This window comes from Rhyacophila brunnea, unplaced genomic scaffold (assembly GCF_057557595.1).
Source record: "Rhyacophila brunnea isolate RB1 unplaced genomic scaffold, BYU_Rbru_1.0 scaffold_22, whole genome shotgun sequence".
In the NCBI taxonomy this organism is placed as follows: domain Eukaryota; kingdom Metazoa; phylum Arthropoda; class Insecta; order Trichoptera; family Rhyacophilidae; genus Rhyacophila; species Rhyacophila brunnea.
Window position 1 is genome coordinate 34896479 of NW_028232882.1, and position 14537 is coordinate 34911015.

Consider the following 14537-nt stretch of genomic DNA (forward strand, 5'->3'; position numbering starts at 1 on the left):
GCGGATAGCAGCCAAGCAGCATCCTCAGCCATTAGCATCATAGATTAGTTAGTTTTAAGTGTTTTGTGTTTGGAAGCGATGTATAATAAGTTATTTCAGTGCTCGAAGTGGAAAATTTTACAACCCGGAGCGGTTGTATGGGGCAGAATGGCGTTCCGGTCCATTTCGGGCCCTGATATATTTTTTTAATTATTTTTATGAACTTTAAAGCCATTTTAAGTATTAAATTAAGTTTTCTGCATATTATATTTGTATAATATCAGTGCAGTGCGTGTAATTCGATAGCCACGGCAGGGCAAACGAGCAAAAAGGGGTCGAGTAATGCGCCGGTATGCATTTTTGTGAGGGATCGACTGATTTTCGGACGGTCGCTGTTGGGAAGGCTGGGTGCGACGTCCTCTCTCAGCATCCGCCCGTACGGTAGACATGGGGAGCAGCGAACCACTACGCCCACAAAGCGGCGTAGTGCTGCATCCGAAACTCTCCGGTTGCCGACGGTCCGAGGGTGTTGAGAGGGCTGGGCGCGACGCCCTCCTCTCTCAGCAGCTTTACGGTAGGCCTGGGAACCGCGAACCACTATGCTACAGTGCTGCATCCGAGTCTCTCCAGCCGCCGACGTACCGGGAGGGCTTCGATCCTTCAACGTCTAGAGACGCAACCACCCCTTATCAAGCCGCCGCACTGTCCAGTTACACACGCTATCGTAATCAGCCCTTAGTTGGCCCGATCCCCATTCGGGCCTTTCCGGAGAGGTGCGCTTGTGACACCCCCGTATGGTCCCCATTTGGGGATGTCTTTGTGTATCTGGAGACGCCCGAATCGGTATCAAAGCCAACAAATAATAAAGCGCTGATTACGAAAATAAATACTGTTAAAAGTCGGCTGGCAACATTGTCTTTGACCGTTGGAGATATGCAACGTCGCCCAAGAAAAAAAACCGTTGGGAATGATTTTTCAAGATGGCGCGCAGATCGCGACAAGCAGCAAAATCGCGAACGCGTACATTTCGCCCTCCGTAGAATTAAATTATTAAAAAATGTAACCATATAGTATAATAAACGTAAATAAACTCGCCGTTTTCCATCACAATTCCGGTGTGTCAATTATCCACCTTCATCCCAAATACAGACGATAAAAAAGAAAACAAAACACAAAGTGACAGTTGAGAAATTCTCTTACCAAAATGGAGGGGAGTGATACTACTTACTAAAAATGTCACTCTAACATTTAATAGTTTGTTTACGTAAGGAATTGCAAATGGCCGACAATAATAAATTCGCTGCCTAGACAACGGAACAATTCTATACTATAATATCTGCACCTCAGAGGCAGACGGATGCAAGTGCCAAATACCCAATTGTTCAGGAGAGCCAAAAAACAATTTTTATTTTAAACGAATATTCATAACTTCTAAGAAAATATAAATATAATGATCATTATTTTTTGTATTCTAATTAGTACTTCTGGAATATGTAAGAAAAGAATAAATATAATACAATTTTATATCTAAAAAAATAAAATAAAAAACGTAGTGTGGATTTGCATCCTTCTGCCTCTAAAGATATTTTGTTAAATGTGGATATGTATCTTATTTACCTATCCAAAATAAAACAAATTATAAGTTAAAAAAAATTATAGGTATAAATATAACAAAGCAAAACACATTATTTTTAAAATTTTATTATGTATTCATCATCATCACCAGCCTGAATCTATTCACTGCTGGATGAAGGCCTCTCTAATCTCCAAGTTGATTCCACTTCTCTCGTCCCTGTGCGTTGCGTTGCCAAGTTTTTCCGCAGAACTTTATCATTTCATCGATCCAGCGGCTTCTAGATCTATTACCTCTTGGATACCACTGGATGAATAAATTTGTCCAACTGTTGTTCTTTCTTCGACCTATGTGTCCAGCCCATTTCCATTTGGGGTTTTTAGCAAACTCTATCACATCATTAATCCTTGTCTGTTCCCTTATCCACTCATTCTTCTTTTTGTCCGTTTGCGTTATGCCCAGCATGCACCTTTCCATTCCACGTTATGCTACTCTAAGTTTCTGGATCTCTCTTTTACTTGGGGTCCATGTTTCACACGCATGTGATTACGGGAAGTACACACTGGTTGCACACTTTGCACTTTAGGCACAGTGGGAGGTCATTTTTGAAGAAATTATTCAGGCGGCGAAAAGCACTCCAGCCTAGCTTTACTCTGCGAACAATTTCATCAAATATACATCCATCTATAGAGACTTGTTGTGCCAGATAGATGTAGTTTTTCACCTGTTCGAGCTGAATGCCATTGATGAGGATCTCTTTTTGGCCCGCAAAGCACATGAACATGACTTTCTTCTTTGACATATTTATTTTCAAGCCTACTTTGTTGCTTACTCCAGCGAGTTCCTGCATTCTGTTTTGGAGGTCTTCTGAGTCTTGAAAACTTCTATTTACTGTCATCGGGAAAGCGCAGATGACTCACGTATTCTCCATTTATGGGGGCCCGCATCATTCCAGTCAAGTTCTCTAAATAAGTCTTCAAGTGTAGCTGTAAATAGTTTAGGTGAGATTGTATCACCTTGTCGGACTCTTTTGCTAAAAGGAAATGCGCGATGGTTTATGGAGATGTTGTTGCGCTACTTTATATATTACCACCTCACGGAGAGGACCACCGCAGAATGCGATGTTTTTCCCAACGGGACAGCTTCTGGAAGGGTATGCAAGAGTGAGTGGATTGGGCAACCAATCCTCAAAACATCATAACAGTGATGGGCTTGTACCTAAAAATAGAAGAGGGTTTGGAGACAACGCATAATAAAATTTGCAAGGACATGACTCAGATCCTTACCGGGAAGCGCGCCGAGATTATGCAAGCTCGGCACCAGGTGATTTCGTCTTCAGTGAAGTCCTTCACTCAGGAGGCACTATCAAGTATTCCTCCGAGCTCAGAGTCCCGGAAGGCCCTCGAACTTACATTATGGCCGGAGTTCTCCCTAGGGGCGACGTCCTGTGGGAAGGGAGTTCCCCATCGGAGGTACGGGCTCCACCAGGGATCCGTACTCTAAGCGGAGGTGACCGCATCTGGACGACCAACAACATTGAGGGCCGCCTAAGAGACTTTCGGGGAGTCTGGATGGCGTAGTGTACCTCCCCCCAACATTGGTAAAAATAATAACCGTAGCCCGCATACCTTTTGTGCGGACACATTGGTAAGTCCTTCTTTACTTTTACGGAAAGAATTTCAAACGCAACAATCAGCAGAGGTCACCCCCGAGATCGAGGACTTAGAGAACTCAGGGGTTCTAGAAGAAGCGGGTCCAACCCCCAGTTTTCTCTCAATCCTGTTTCTGATCAAGAAACAGGACGGGACCCTATGCCCTGTTTTCAACCGAAAGCATTTGAATGCGTTCATACAGCCAAAGCCATTCAAACTAATTCACCATTACGAGGTTCCAGCCTTCTTACAAAAAGAAGACTAGCTAGTAATAATAGATCTAAGCCAGGCGTACCTCCAGGCACCAGTGGCGAAGGGTGACTTTTGGAAAGAGGTAAGCTGTGGAGATCAGAGAAAAAGAGCACACTTGTCAGGTAACTTACCCGAAAGAAGAAGATAATACTTACGATATTACTATTGATGAATAGGTGCACACTAATGACAACGACACACTGGTCATAGGTTTCACCGCTGAATTTGTCAAATTATTTAAATCACTTATGGCAGTAAAGTTCTACGCAGACTTTTCTTTAGCAAACAATACGCATCGCCAACAAAAAAGTTTGTTTAATGTATAACTGCCAGTTAAAAACAAATATTTATCTTATAAATTGTTGTGAAAATGTCTAATATAAGTTTTTTTGCTGTATTCAAATCTAAATGAACCCTTGGAAGGTCAAGTTTGATAATTTTTAATTTTTGAAGAAACGTCAAACTCGGGAATGATTTTTTTTAAATGCAATCATTCGCACATCTTCGATCGGGACACTAGACAATTTAATAAATACCTATATATTTAAAGCACTGGCGAATGATTTCGGTACAATATGAGATAATTTATCCACATTCAAAACACAGTAATACACTAAATTTTATATTATAAAATAAAACCTTATCACCGCTTTGAAATGTCAGTGAATAGCATGTTATGTTTGTCTATGACTGAAGTAACCTAAATAATAATCGCGAATTAATACAATATTTATTTTTAATAACAATTTATAAATTATATGTGATCGAACACAATAGTTTTTTTTTAATCATCCTTATTATTTATTATTTGCTTAAAAAAGATAATCATCGACAATAAACAAATCAACATAGCGCGTAAGCTTGTCCTGTAACGCTTCCAAGTCTGGAACAAAAACGCAGACATGTATGAAGTTGGCAACTGAATTGCGGTAGAAAATTCGGCTTGGATTATGTCGACATAATTCTAAAAATAGCACTCACGCTGTGACGTTCCGTCATTTATTTTTGATTCGAAACTTGACTAAATTAAACGCTCTACTTCTAAATACCGACGATAGATGAGAATCAATATTTTTATTATAACCTAGTCCTAGACAATATAGATATTTATTTATTTAAATTAAATACTTGAAAATAGAAGGTAAGCTTTAAATAATCGCTTAGTATGGAGCCTTCGCCACTGCCAGATACCCATGTTTCTCAACATCGTCGATTCCTTCGACTAGGCTACCGAGGGAGCTCCTACAATTCTCGTGTCTCCCGTTCGTGCTGTCAGCCGCTCTGATTATATTTGCATCCCTGACCAATTGGGTCGCCGAACGCCTACAAAAGAATGGCTGAGAATATTCACTTACCTAGGTGACTTCTTAGTATCCAACCAATCCGAGAAACAGTCTCGGTTCAGGTAGAAAACAGGATAACCTTCCTACAGTCTTTAGGGTGGTTAATAAATATAAAAATATCCTGTCTGATCCCAAGCCAACAATGAGGGTTCCTGGACATCACGTGGGACACACACAACAAGCGGAGGTTTCTGTCGCCGGAGAAGTGTGTAACACTCCGTCACCATCAGCTGCTAACGCAGGTACAAAAAGGCAATTATTGGTCCCTCAGACAGGTACATGTTTAATCCCTTCTGGGGCGACTTAATTTCGCATCCTACCTCCACGAGCAAGGTTGCATTGCCGACGGCTACAAAGCTCCAGTCATCAATATTGTCGACGTTCCATTCTCACCAATAGGCGACAATCCCACCACAGGCCTGACAGGACATCATGTGGTGGCTCCAGGTGATAGGATCCTCAGAGTTGACACACAGAACGACATTCAATCACTTCCTGACGATAGACGCAGCCGACACAGGCTGGGGAGCCCAATTGAATGAACACCACCTATCAGGTACGTGGAAACAAGACCAGTTAGCATGGCATGGCATTCCAACAGGAAGGAAATGTTTGCAATGCAATCTCGGGTACAAGCAATCATAGGATCAGATCTGCTTCTGCAGATAGACAACAACACAGTGGTGGCATACATCATCAACGAGGGCGGCACAAAATCTGTCTCCCTCCTAAATCCATGCCGACAGATACTAGTATTTACCAGTCGAGCCAACATCACGTTTACTGCACAATACCTCCGCAGAAATTACAACTGCGTGGCACCTCATCAACACCTCAACCAGTGGCGCACCCAGGGGGGGGGGGCAAAGGGCCCTTGGAAGGACTTGGAGGTGAACAAATAACACACCGGAATTGTGTTGGAAACGGTAAGGTATATTTACGTTAATATATTCAAAAGGTTACATTTTTATACAAATTATTTTCAATTTATGGTTTTGTCGGATAGCGAGGTTAACACTGCTTACTGCGTTGCTGTCAAAAATGCTTCTCCCGCTAAAACAAACAGTCGCTTACGAGCCGTACAAATGCGGCGTTGCCATTCGTATTTTTTTAGCGGCATTCAGACAATGTTGCCGGTCAGATATTTAACATTATTTAATAAATTATTTTCGCAATCAACCCTTACTATTTGTTGGATTTGATACCGACTCGGGCCTCTCCAGATACACAGAGACATCCCCAAATGGGGACCATTCGGGGGTGTAACAGTACACCGAGTGCAATAAACAAAATACCGATAAACGAGAAATTAGGCTATGGTTGAGTAGGTTTGTGTATAAGTTAAATGCACTTATACTTTTTTTTTGTCTATTTTCAATTAATATTTTGGAACCTCAATATTAAAAAACCAAACGTTCGACGATAAACACTCGGTGAAAAGAACGACTACACCCACTTTCACCCACTAGTTGGTGGTAGTGTAAGTCAAGAGAACATTTTTTCAGTGGAATTCGGCATAAATATTGTAGCTCTCTAGACCAAGCGGGCAGCACAGCCGATAATATTTGAGTAATGCTTTAGCATACTAGGCGCACATGTCCAGCATGGTCGCTGTTAGTCACTTCCAATCCGCCAGTTGCTGATGACACGCTCAACGGTTACTGCCGTTATGCCTCCAATTTAATAAAAACTAGGAGAAACTGTAGAAATATACCGCCGTGTATTGTTAAAATTTGTAAAAATAATTATATGAAGAAGAAAGAGCCTATGTGACTAATTTACATTCTCCTCCTTGCCCCCCCCCCCCCCAATATTAAATCCTGGGTGCGCCACTGACCACAACCACCCCTCTGTTACAAAGATGGGGATTTCCTTAGGTGGATTTATTCACAAGCGAAACAGCACATGTCATTGCAACGTACGTCTCACGAGACGTTACAGTGGCGCACTGTTTCACGATGCCTTCAGCCGAGTATAGGACTTCAGACTGGCGTGGATATTTTCCCCACCAAACTTACTTTCACGAGTTCTAGCGCACCTGAACTCAGCAAAAGGGAAGTACTTACTAGTGGCACCGAGCTGGAAACAATGCTTTTGGGGAGTGGACTTACGAAAAAGGGCGATAGTACCTCCTTATACAATACCTCACCTACATACGACACTAGTAGGTACGGAGACCAACCGTCCACCTCCAAGGACCCAGGACCTGTCCCTTTAACTATGGTTAATTTCTGGTGGAGTGAAGTAACATCAAATTGAATGGTGGAAGAAAGGGCACTTCTTACTTCCAGATTGCGGCCTTCGACTCTAAAAACTTACAAACCAGCTTGGAACAAATGGAAGACAATGACATGGTGTAACACGAATCTAATGGATCATAATAGCCCTCAACCAATGGAATTGGCCAGATATCTAGGCTACTTGCACAACACGGAGGGTTTGTCGTACAACACCATCCTGGTGCATAAGTTAGCCATAGCCACATTTTGCAAACCAATCATCATTGGAGATATCACCATCAACGTGGTAGTACAAAACAATATGTCAAAGGCAATTTCGGTACATAAAACCAAACCCGTCAAACTACAGGTTTGGGATCCAGGACGTGTGGTAGGTACCTAGATCATCTTAGGAAAACAACACCGGTGGAATACAACCTATACGAAACGTCTCGCAGGACAGCTACTCGGCTGCTTCTCGCATCGGGACGAAGGGTTCATGACCTCACACTACTCAGTAATAGTTGACAATGGATTAGTGAATAAAGGTGACCACATAATTGTATGGCCAATGTTTGGCGCAAAGACAGATATCGCCAAGCATCGTCAATCGGAATAGAAGCTAAGCGCTTCCACGTGTCAAAACATCGACCCAGTATTCTGGTTACGGAAACTCGTCTGTATGTCAAACCCAAAGAGAGAGGAAGGTGGGGATATTTCGGAATTATTTATATCTTCAAGAGGACCACCAAAACCAGCCACCAGTACAGTTATAGGGAATTGGATAAGGTCAGCACTGTTAGAAGCAGGGGTAAAAGAACCACCAGGCAGTGTCCGCTCAGTGGTGGCTTCCTTAAACTGTAAATATACCCAATAGATGTTATCTTAAAGAGAGGTAACTGGCGTAGTGAGTCGATATTTTACGACAACTACCAGAGAACGATGGACACACCACCATCACAAGGGGAAAAGAACCAATTAACTTCTCTATTCAACCCTATACATTGAACGTCACGATGGTCTATACCTCGTCAATGAATCATTGTCACATACAGGCATTTGGCACACCCAACACCAGGTGATAACAAACAGATTTCTCAAGGACTTCAAAGTCAAATTCGAATAATGAAAGGAGTTTTACCTACCAATAAAACTCTTATTATTCACCTTGACTTTGAAGTCTAGGTAACTTTTTCCTGGTTCCTTGAGCCATATCATAATGAAGACAAAGGAGTCCCAAACTCCATACATAAAAAAAACGGACGCGCGGGTATGACCAGTAAATAAAAAAGGGAGGAATGACCAACGACAAGAAAAAAGAAAATTAAATTAGTAGAAAAACACCTTACGCGAAGAAGGAAGAGCAAACCCTACAACAATGACTTAAGGACGTCAAATTCAACATGAATAATAAGAGTTTTATTGGTAGGTAAAACTTCTTTCATTACCTAGGTACCTATTTATTAACATTTAATTTAAGAATATTTTTTTCACTTTTCCCTGATAATAATATCATCATCAGCCGGGGTCAACCCACTGTTGGAAGGCCACCCCAAGCTTTCTCCAACTGTTTCGGTCCTGTGTCGTTCGCTGCCACGTATTTCCGCCGAACTTTACCAGTTCGTCAATCCAGCGGCTTTTAGGGCGACCCTGTGGCCGTTTCGTGCCCCTTGGGTACCACTGGATGACGGCATTTGTCCAGCGGCCGTCCTTTCGGCGAGCAATGTGCCCCGCCCATCTCCATTTCAGCTGTTTGGCAACGTCTATTACATCGCGTACTCTTGTCTGCTTCCTAACCCATTCGTTTATCTTACGGTCCTTTCGCGTGATGCCCAACATACACCTTTCCGTGCCTCGCTGTGTGACTCTTAGCCTTTGGACATCTCTCGTGTTGAGGGTCCACGTCTAGCAGCCATACGTGAGCACGGGTAGCACACATTGGTTGAACAACCTACGCTTAAGACATAATGGTAGGTCACTCTTGAAAATACTATTCAGACGTCCGAAAGCAGTCCATCCCAACTTTGTTCTTCGAGCAATTTCATCGTGCGTCCTTCCGTCTATGGACACCTGCTGTCCGAGATAGACGTAGCTGATGACTTGCTCGAGTTGGGTGCCAGAAATACAGATAATCGCAGGGTCCGAAAAACAGTTACTCATCACTTTTGTCTTTGAGACATTTATCTTTAGACCGACCGTTTGACTGATATCCGCGAGTTCTTGAATTCTACCTTGGAGGTCTTTCGGGTCTTGTGAGAGTATAACAATATCATCTGCAAAGCGCAGGTGACTGAGGTGCTCCCCATTAATTGGAACACCTTTTTCCTTCGAATCAAGTTTCCTAAATACGTCCTCAAGAGTAGCGATGAATAGTTTAGGTGAAATGGTATCACTTTTCCGGACACCTTTAGTTTGTTAATGGGAAATTTACACGACCGTTTGTGGAGTTTCACGCATGCTGTGGCATCACTGTATATACTGTTCAATATGTTTATATAGATACTTGTTGTCCCAGATAGATGTAGCTTTTCACCTGTTCGAGCTGAGTGCCATTGATGAGGATCTCTTTTTGGCCTGCAAAGCAGTTGAACATGACTTTCGTCTTTGTTACATTTATTTTCAAACCTACTTTGTTGCTTACTTCAGCGAGTTCCTGCATTCTGCTTTGGAGGTCTTCTGAGTCTTGCGAGAAAATTACTATGTCATCGGCAAAGCGCAGATGACTCAGGTATTCTCCATTTATGGGGATCCCTTTGTCATTCCAGTCAAGTTGCCTGAATAAGTCTTCAAGGGTAGCTGTAAATAGTTTAGGTGAGATTGTATCACCTTGTCGGACTCCTTTGCTGATAGGAAATCTGCGCGATGGTTTATGGAGATTTACAGATGCTGTTGCGCTACTGTATATATTATTGAAAATATTTATATAGCGTCCAGGGATTCCTTGTTTTCTGAGTGCGTCGAGTATTGAACATTTCTTTATCGAATCAAACGCCTTCTCATAGTCTATAAAACCCATGCATAGTGGCAGTTTGTATTCCTGGTACCGCTCTATGATTTCTCTGACGACTTGGATATGGTCCATAGTGCTGTATCCTCCTCTAAATCCGGCTTGTTCTCTCGGTTGGTTCTCGTCTAGTACATTTTGCAGACGGTTTGAGAGAATTTTTGTGAACGTCTTGTAGAGAATAGGGAGTAGACTTATTGGACGATAATTTGCTAGGTCTTCTCTGTCACCTTTTTTGTGAAGAATGACAATGCTGGCATTTTTCCATACCTCTGGGACATCCTCTTTGCATATGCAGGCTGTGAACAATTGTGCAAGTACTTCATTTGCATCCTTTCCTGCTTTTTTGAGGATATCTATCGTTAAACCGTCTTCCCCGGGGGCTTTCCCACTTTTCATGTAATTTAAAGCATGGGTTACTTCCCAGGATGTAATTTCGGGAGTATGGTCTTCCGAATTTCCATTTCTCTGAAGATCTAAGTCTATAGTCGTATTGTCAGTGTCATCACTGTAGAGATCGCTGTAGAACTCTTCAACTCGGCTTAACAAGTGTTCCCAATTTCTGACGATAGAACCATCTTTTGCTTTTAGTGCTGTGATTTGACGTTTTCCTATCGACAAGCATTGCTTGTTTTTGTTTAAACTTCTGCCTGCTTTCACAATTGCTTGTATGAGGTTTACATTGAATTTACGAAGGTCTTCTCTAATCTTCCTTCGGAGGGTTTTGCAAAGTGATGAAAACTCCATATCGTTTTGCGCCTGTCTATCGCTCTTGGTTTTCCATCTCTGCTCCATAAGATTCAATGTTGCCTTCGAAAGCTTGGTGGAAGGTGTAACTTCTGAGCTTTTTACGCCTGTTTTTTCTGCACATTGTAGAATAATATTCGTTATATCCTCCGCGTTGGATAGGGAAACGGTTTCGTTCTCATCTAAGAAAGCCGATAGTGCATTTTTGAGTTCATTTTGGAATTCAGTATTGTTCTGCAGGTATACGCGAGCATTTGACTTCTTCTGCAGTTTGGATCTTTCTGATTTGACGTTCAATCTTATCTTACATCTCACCATCCGGTGATCACTGCCGGTGTTAAACTGATTGATCACCTTACAGTTTAAAAATGTATATTTTCTGTCAGTGAGGATGTAATCGATTTCGCTGGTCCTTCCTGTCGGGCTTCTCCACGTCCATTTACGTGTAGGTTTATGTTGAAAAAAGGAATTCATGATGTGAAGATTGTTGGTTTCAGCAAACTCCACAAGCATGTCCCCTCTACCATCCCTTGAGCCATGTCCGAAATGTCCGACCGCTACGTCATCTCTTTGGTATGATCCAATACGTGCATTGAAATCTCCCATTATGATGTTGAAGTGGCATTTACTTTTATTTTTCAAGGATGTTATTTCCTCGTAAAACTCTTCCACTTTTTCATCAGGATAGCTCTGTGTCGGAGCATATACTTGCAAAATCTGAATGCGGTACCTAGCATTGATTTTAAGTATCACGCTTGCGACCCTGTCAGAAATGCAGTTGAACTCGACTATGCGGTCCCTCCAGGCTTTGTTGACAACAAATCCAACACCGCTCGTGCGTCCTTCATCGGTTCCTTTGGAGTACAGCACATGTCCGCTTTGTAAAGTAATAATACTCTCACCTTTACGCCTTACTTCGCTGAGTCCGACAACATCCCAGTGGATATTCCGGAGCTCTTCTTGAAACTCTACAAGTTTGGCATCGCTGGACAATGTTCTTGCGTTATATGTAGCAATGGTCATCTGTTGGCAGCCTTTTCCGGGTCTCCGGGGATTTTTAGCACCCTCTGCCTTCCTTCGCTGATCGCTGCCGTGATCAGTATCAGGTTGGCCTCCGGAGAATGAGGGCCGGGTTCTAGAAGTTTTTGTTTTCATATGAAGGTTTTGGACATAACACACCACGCTGTCCAGACGGGTTGGTGTGTGGTTTTTCTGTCTGGGTGATCCTTCCCGTAGCCAAAGGTCTCTCGTTTTAAGGCGCCAGAGTTTCGCCTTGCACCCTTCTCTATTGGCTACAGATATTATGTTGCGTTATACAGCACATTATCTGCATTGCCCGGGGGACGCCACGCGGAGGCTAGAGATAGGATTTGCTGACTTTCTTGGACAGTGGCGTCTCAACATTTTTTAGAAGTATACCTATTGGCATCGGTATACATCATTGAGGCCATAGTCAGCCTTTGCCCACCCGATGTATATTTGATGAAATTGTTCGCAGAGTAAAGCTAGGCTGGAGTGCTTTTGGCCGCCTGAATAATGTCTTCAAAAGTGACCTTCCACTGTGCCTAAAGCGCAAAGTGTTCAACCAGTGTGTGCTTCCCGTGATGACATATGCGTGTGAAACATGGACCCTAAGTAAAAGAGAGATCCAGAAACTTAGAGTAGCACAACGTGGTATGGAGAGGTGCATGCTGGGCATAACGCGAAAGGACAAAAAGAGGAATGAGTGGATAAGGAAGCAGACAAGGGTTTGCGATGTAATAGAGTTTATTAAAAGCCTTAAATGGAGATGGGCTGGACACATAGCTCGAAGAAGAGACAATTGTTGGACAAATCTAGTCATCCAGTGGTATCCAAGAAGTACAAAACGTCCACAAGGTAGACCTAGAGGCCGCTGGATCGATGAAATGATAAAGTTCTGCGGAAGTACGTGGCAACGCAATGCACAGGACCGAGAGAAGTGGAAGCAACTTGAAGAGGCCTTCATCCAGCAGTGGATAGATTCAGGCTGATGATGATGTTTATATAGCGTCTGGAAATTCCTTGGTTGCTAAGGGCGTCTATAATTGAGAATTTTTTGATGGAATCAAACGCCTTTTCATAGTCTATAAAACCAAGATATAATGGCAGTTTCTACTCCTGGTAGCGCTCTATGATTTCCCTGACGACCTGTATATGATCCATAGTACTGTAGCCTCTTCTGAATCCGGCTTGCTTGGTTCTCGTCTAAAACTGTTTCGAGATGGTTTGAGAGTATTTTCGTGAAAACCTTATACAGAATTGGCAGTAGACTAATTGGTCGATAGTTTTTCAGATCTTCAGTGTCTCCTTTCTTATGGAGAATAATAATGGAAGCATTTTTCCATGACTCTGGGATGTTCTCTTCGTCCAGACAAGACGTCAACAGACGTGAGAGTACTTCACTCACAGTCCTCCCGGCCCGTTTGAGAACATCGATAGTCAGCCCATCTTCTCCCGGGGCTTTCCCACTCTTCATGCACATTATAGCATATTCCACCTCTGTGGTAGTAACCTTGGGAAGAGGATCTCCATATTCTCCGTTCACCGGAGGATCTGAATTGATGTCAGTGTCATCTTTGTATAGAGCGCTGTAAAACTCTACAACAGTGTCCAGTAGATGATCCCAGTTACGCACGATACTTCCATCTTGCGCTTTTAGTGTCGTGATCTGCCGTCTCCCTATTGACAGATGCTGCTTGTTCTTATGTAAGCTCCTTTCTGATGCAACAATTGATTCTACAAGGTTCATATTGAACTTACGAAGATCTTCTCGTATGTTTTTACGCAGAGTTTTGCACAGCATGGAGTACTCAAGATCATTTACAACTTGTTGCTCGCTTTTCGTACTTCTATGCAGCTTCATAAGATCCAACGTCTCCATTGAAAGTTTGCTTACTCGTTCAACCACAGCAGCGACTGTCTCTTCCAAAGATTCTACAATAATTTTTGTTATTGCTTCGGTTTTTTGTAGGGAGATGGGGTCATTTTCAGCCTGGAAAGCCGTTAGCATGTTATCCAGCTCTTTCGGGAAGGCTTCTTTTTGAAGAATGAGTTCATGATGTAGAGATTGTGGTTTTCCGCAAACTCCACTAACATGTCTCCTCGGCCATCCCTGGTGCCATGTCCGAAGTGCCCGACCGCTACATCATCCTGGTGTTGGGATCCGATTCGTGCATTAAAGTCCCCCATGATGATAGTGAAGTGACATTTCCGTTTATTTTTCAACGTACTGATTTCTTCATAATAAAGCTCCTCCACTTCTTCATCAGGTGAGTTTTGAGTGGGCGCATAAACTTGCAAAAGCAGAATCTGGTATCTTTTGTTGAGCTGAAGTGTTAAACTTGCTACTCTATCTGAGGAGAAATCAAATTCAACTATGAGATCTTTCCACAGTCTGTGGATTAAAAATCCGACACCGCTTGTGCGTCCGGTATTAGTCCCGTTATAACAGAGTACATGTCCGTTGTGGAGATTGACGATATCGTCTCCTTGTCGTTTTACCTCGCTGAGTCCGACAACATCCCAATTGATTTTTTCGAGTTCTTCGAGCTCTAGAAGTTTGGCGTTGCTGGATAATGTTCTCGCGTTATAGGTGGCAATGGTCATCGGTAGGCAGCCGTTACCGTCTTTCCGTGGATTCTTAGCACCCTCTGCCTTCCCTTGCTGATTGCTGCCGTGATCAGTGTCAGGTTGGCCTCCGGAGAAAAAGGGCCGAGATTTTTGTTTTTGTTTCATGGGGGTATTTGG

The 14537-nt window shown here is 42.7% G+C and overlaps 2 protein-coding genes across 2 annotated transcripts; both read right to left on the reverse strand.

The window, feature by feature from the left end:
* Positions 1–4616: 4616 nt before the first annotated feature.
* LOC147070493 (uncharacterized) lies at positions 4617–13671 on the reverse strand. The gene is made up of 2 exons (XM_085949539.1): positions 13139–13671; positions 4617–4779 (listed from the first exon to the last, which is right to left on the reverse strand). Exons 1-2 carry the CDS (start codon positions 13669–13671, stop codon positions 4617–4619), a joined length of 696 nt encoding a protein of 231 aa, XP_085805665.1.
* A 122-nt stretch (positions 13672–13793) lies between these two features.
* On the reverse strand, positions 13794–14525 carry LOC147070494 (protein CFDP2-like). The gene has a single exon (XM_085949540.1). The coding sequence runs from the start codon at positions 14523–14525 to the stop codon at positions 13794–13796; it is 732 nt and encodes a 243-aa protein (XP_085805666.1).
* Between the last annotated feature and the right edge of the window lie 12 nt (positions 14526–14537).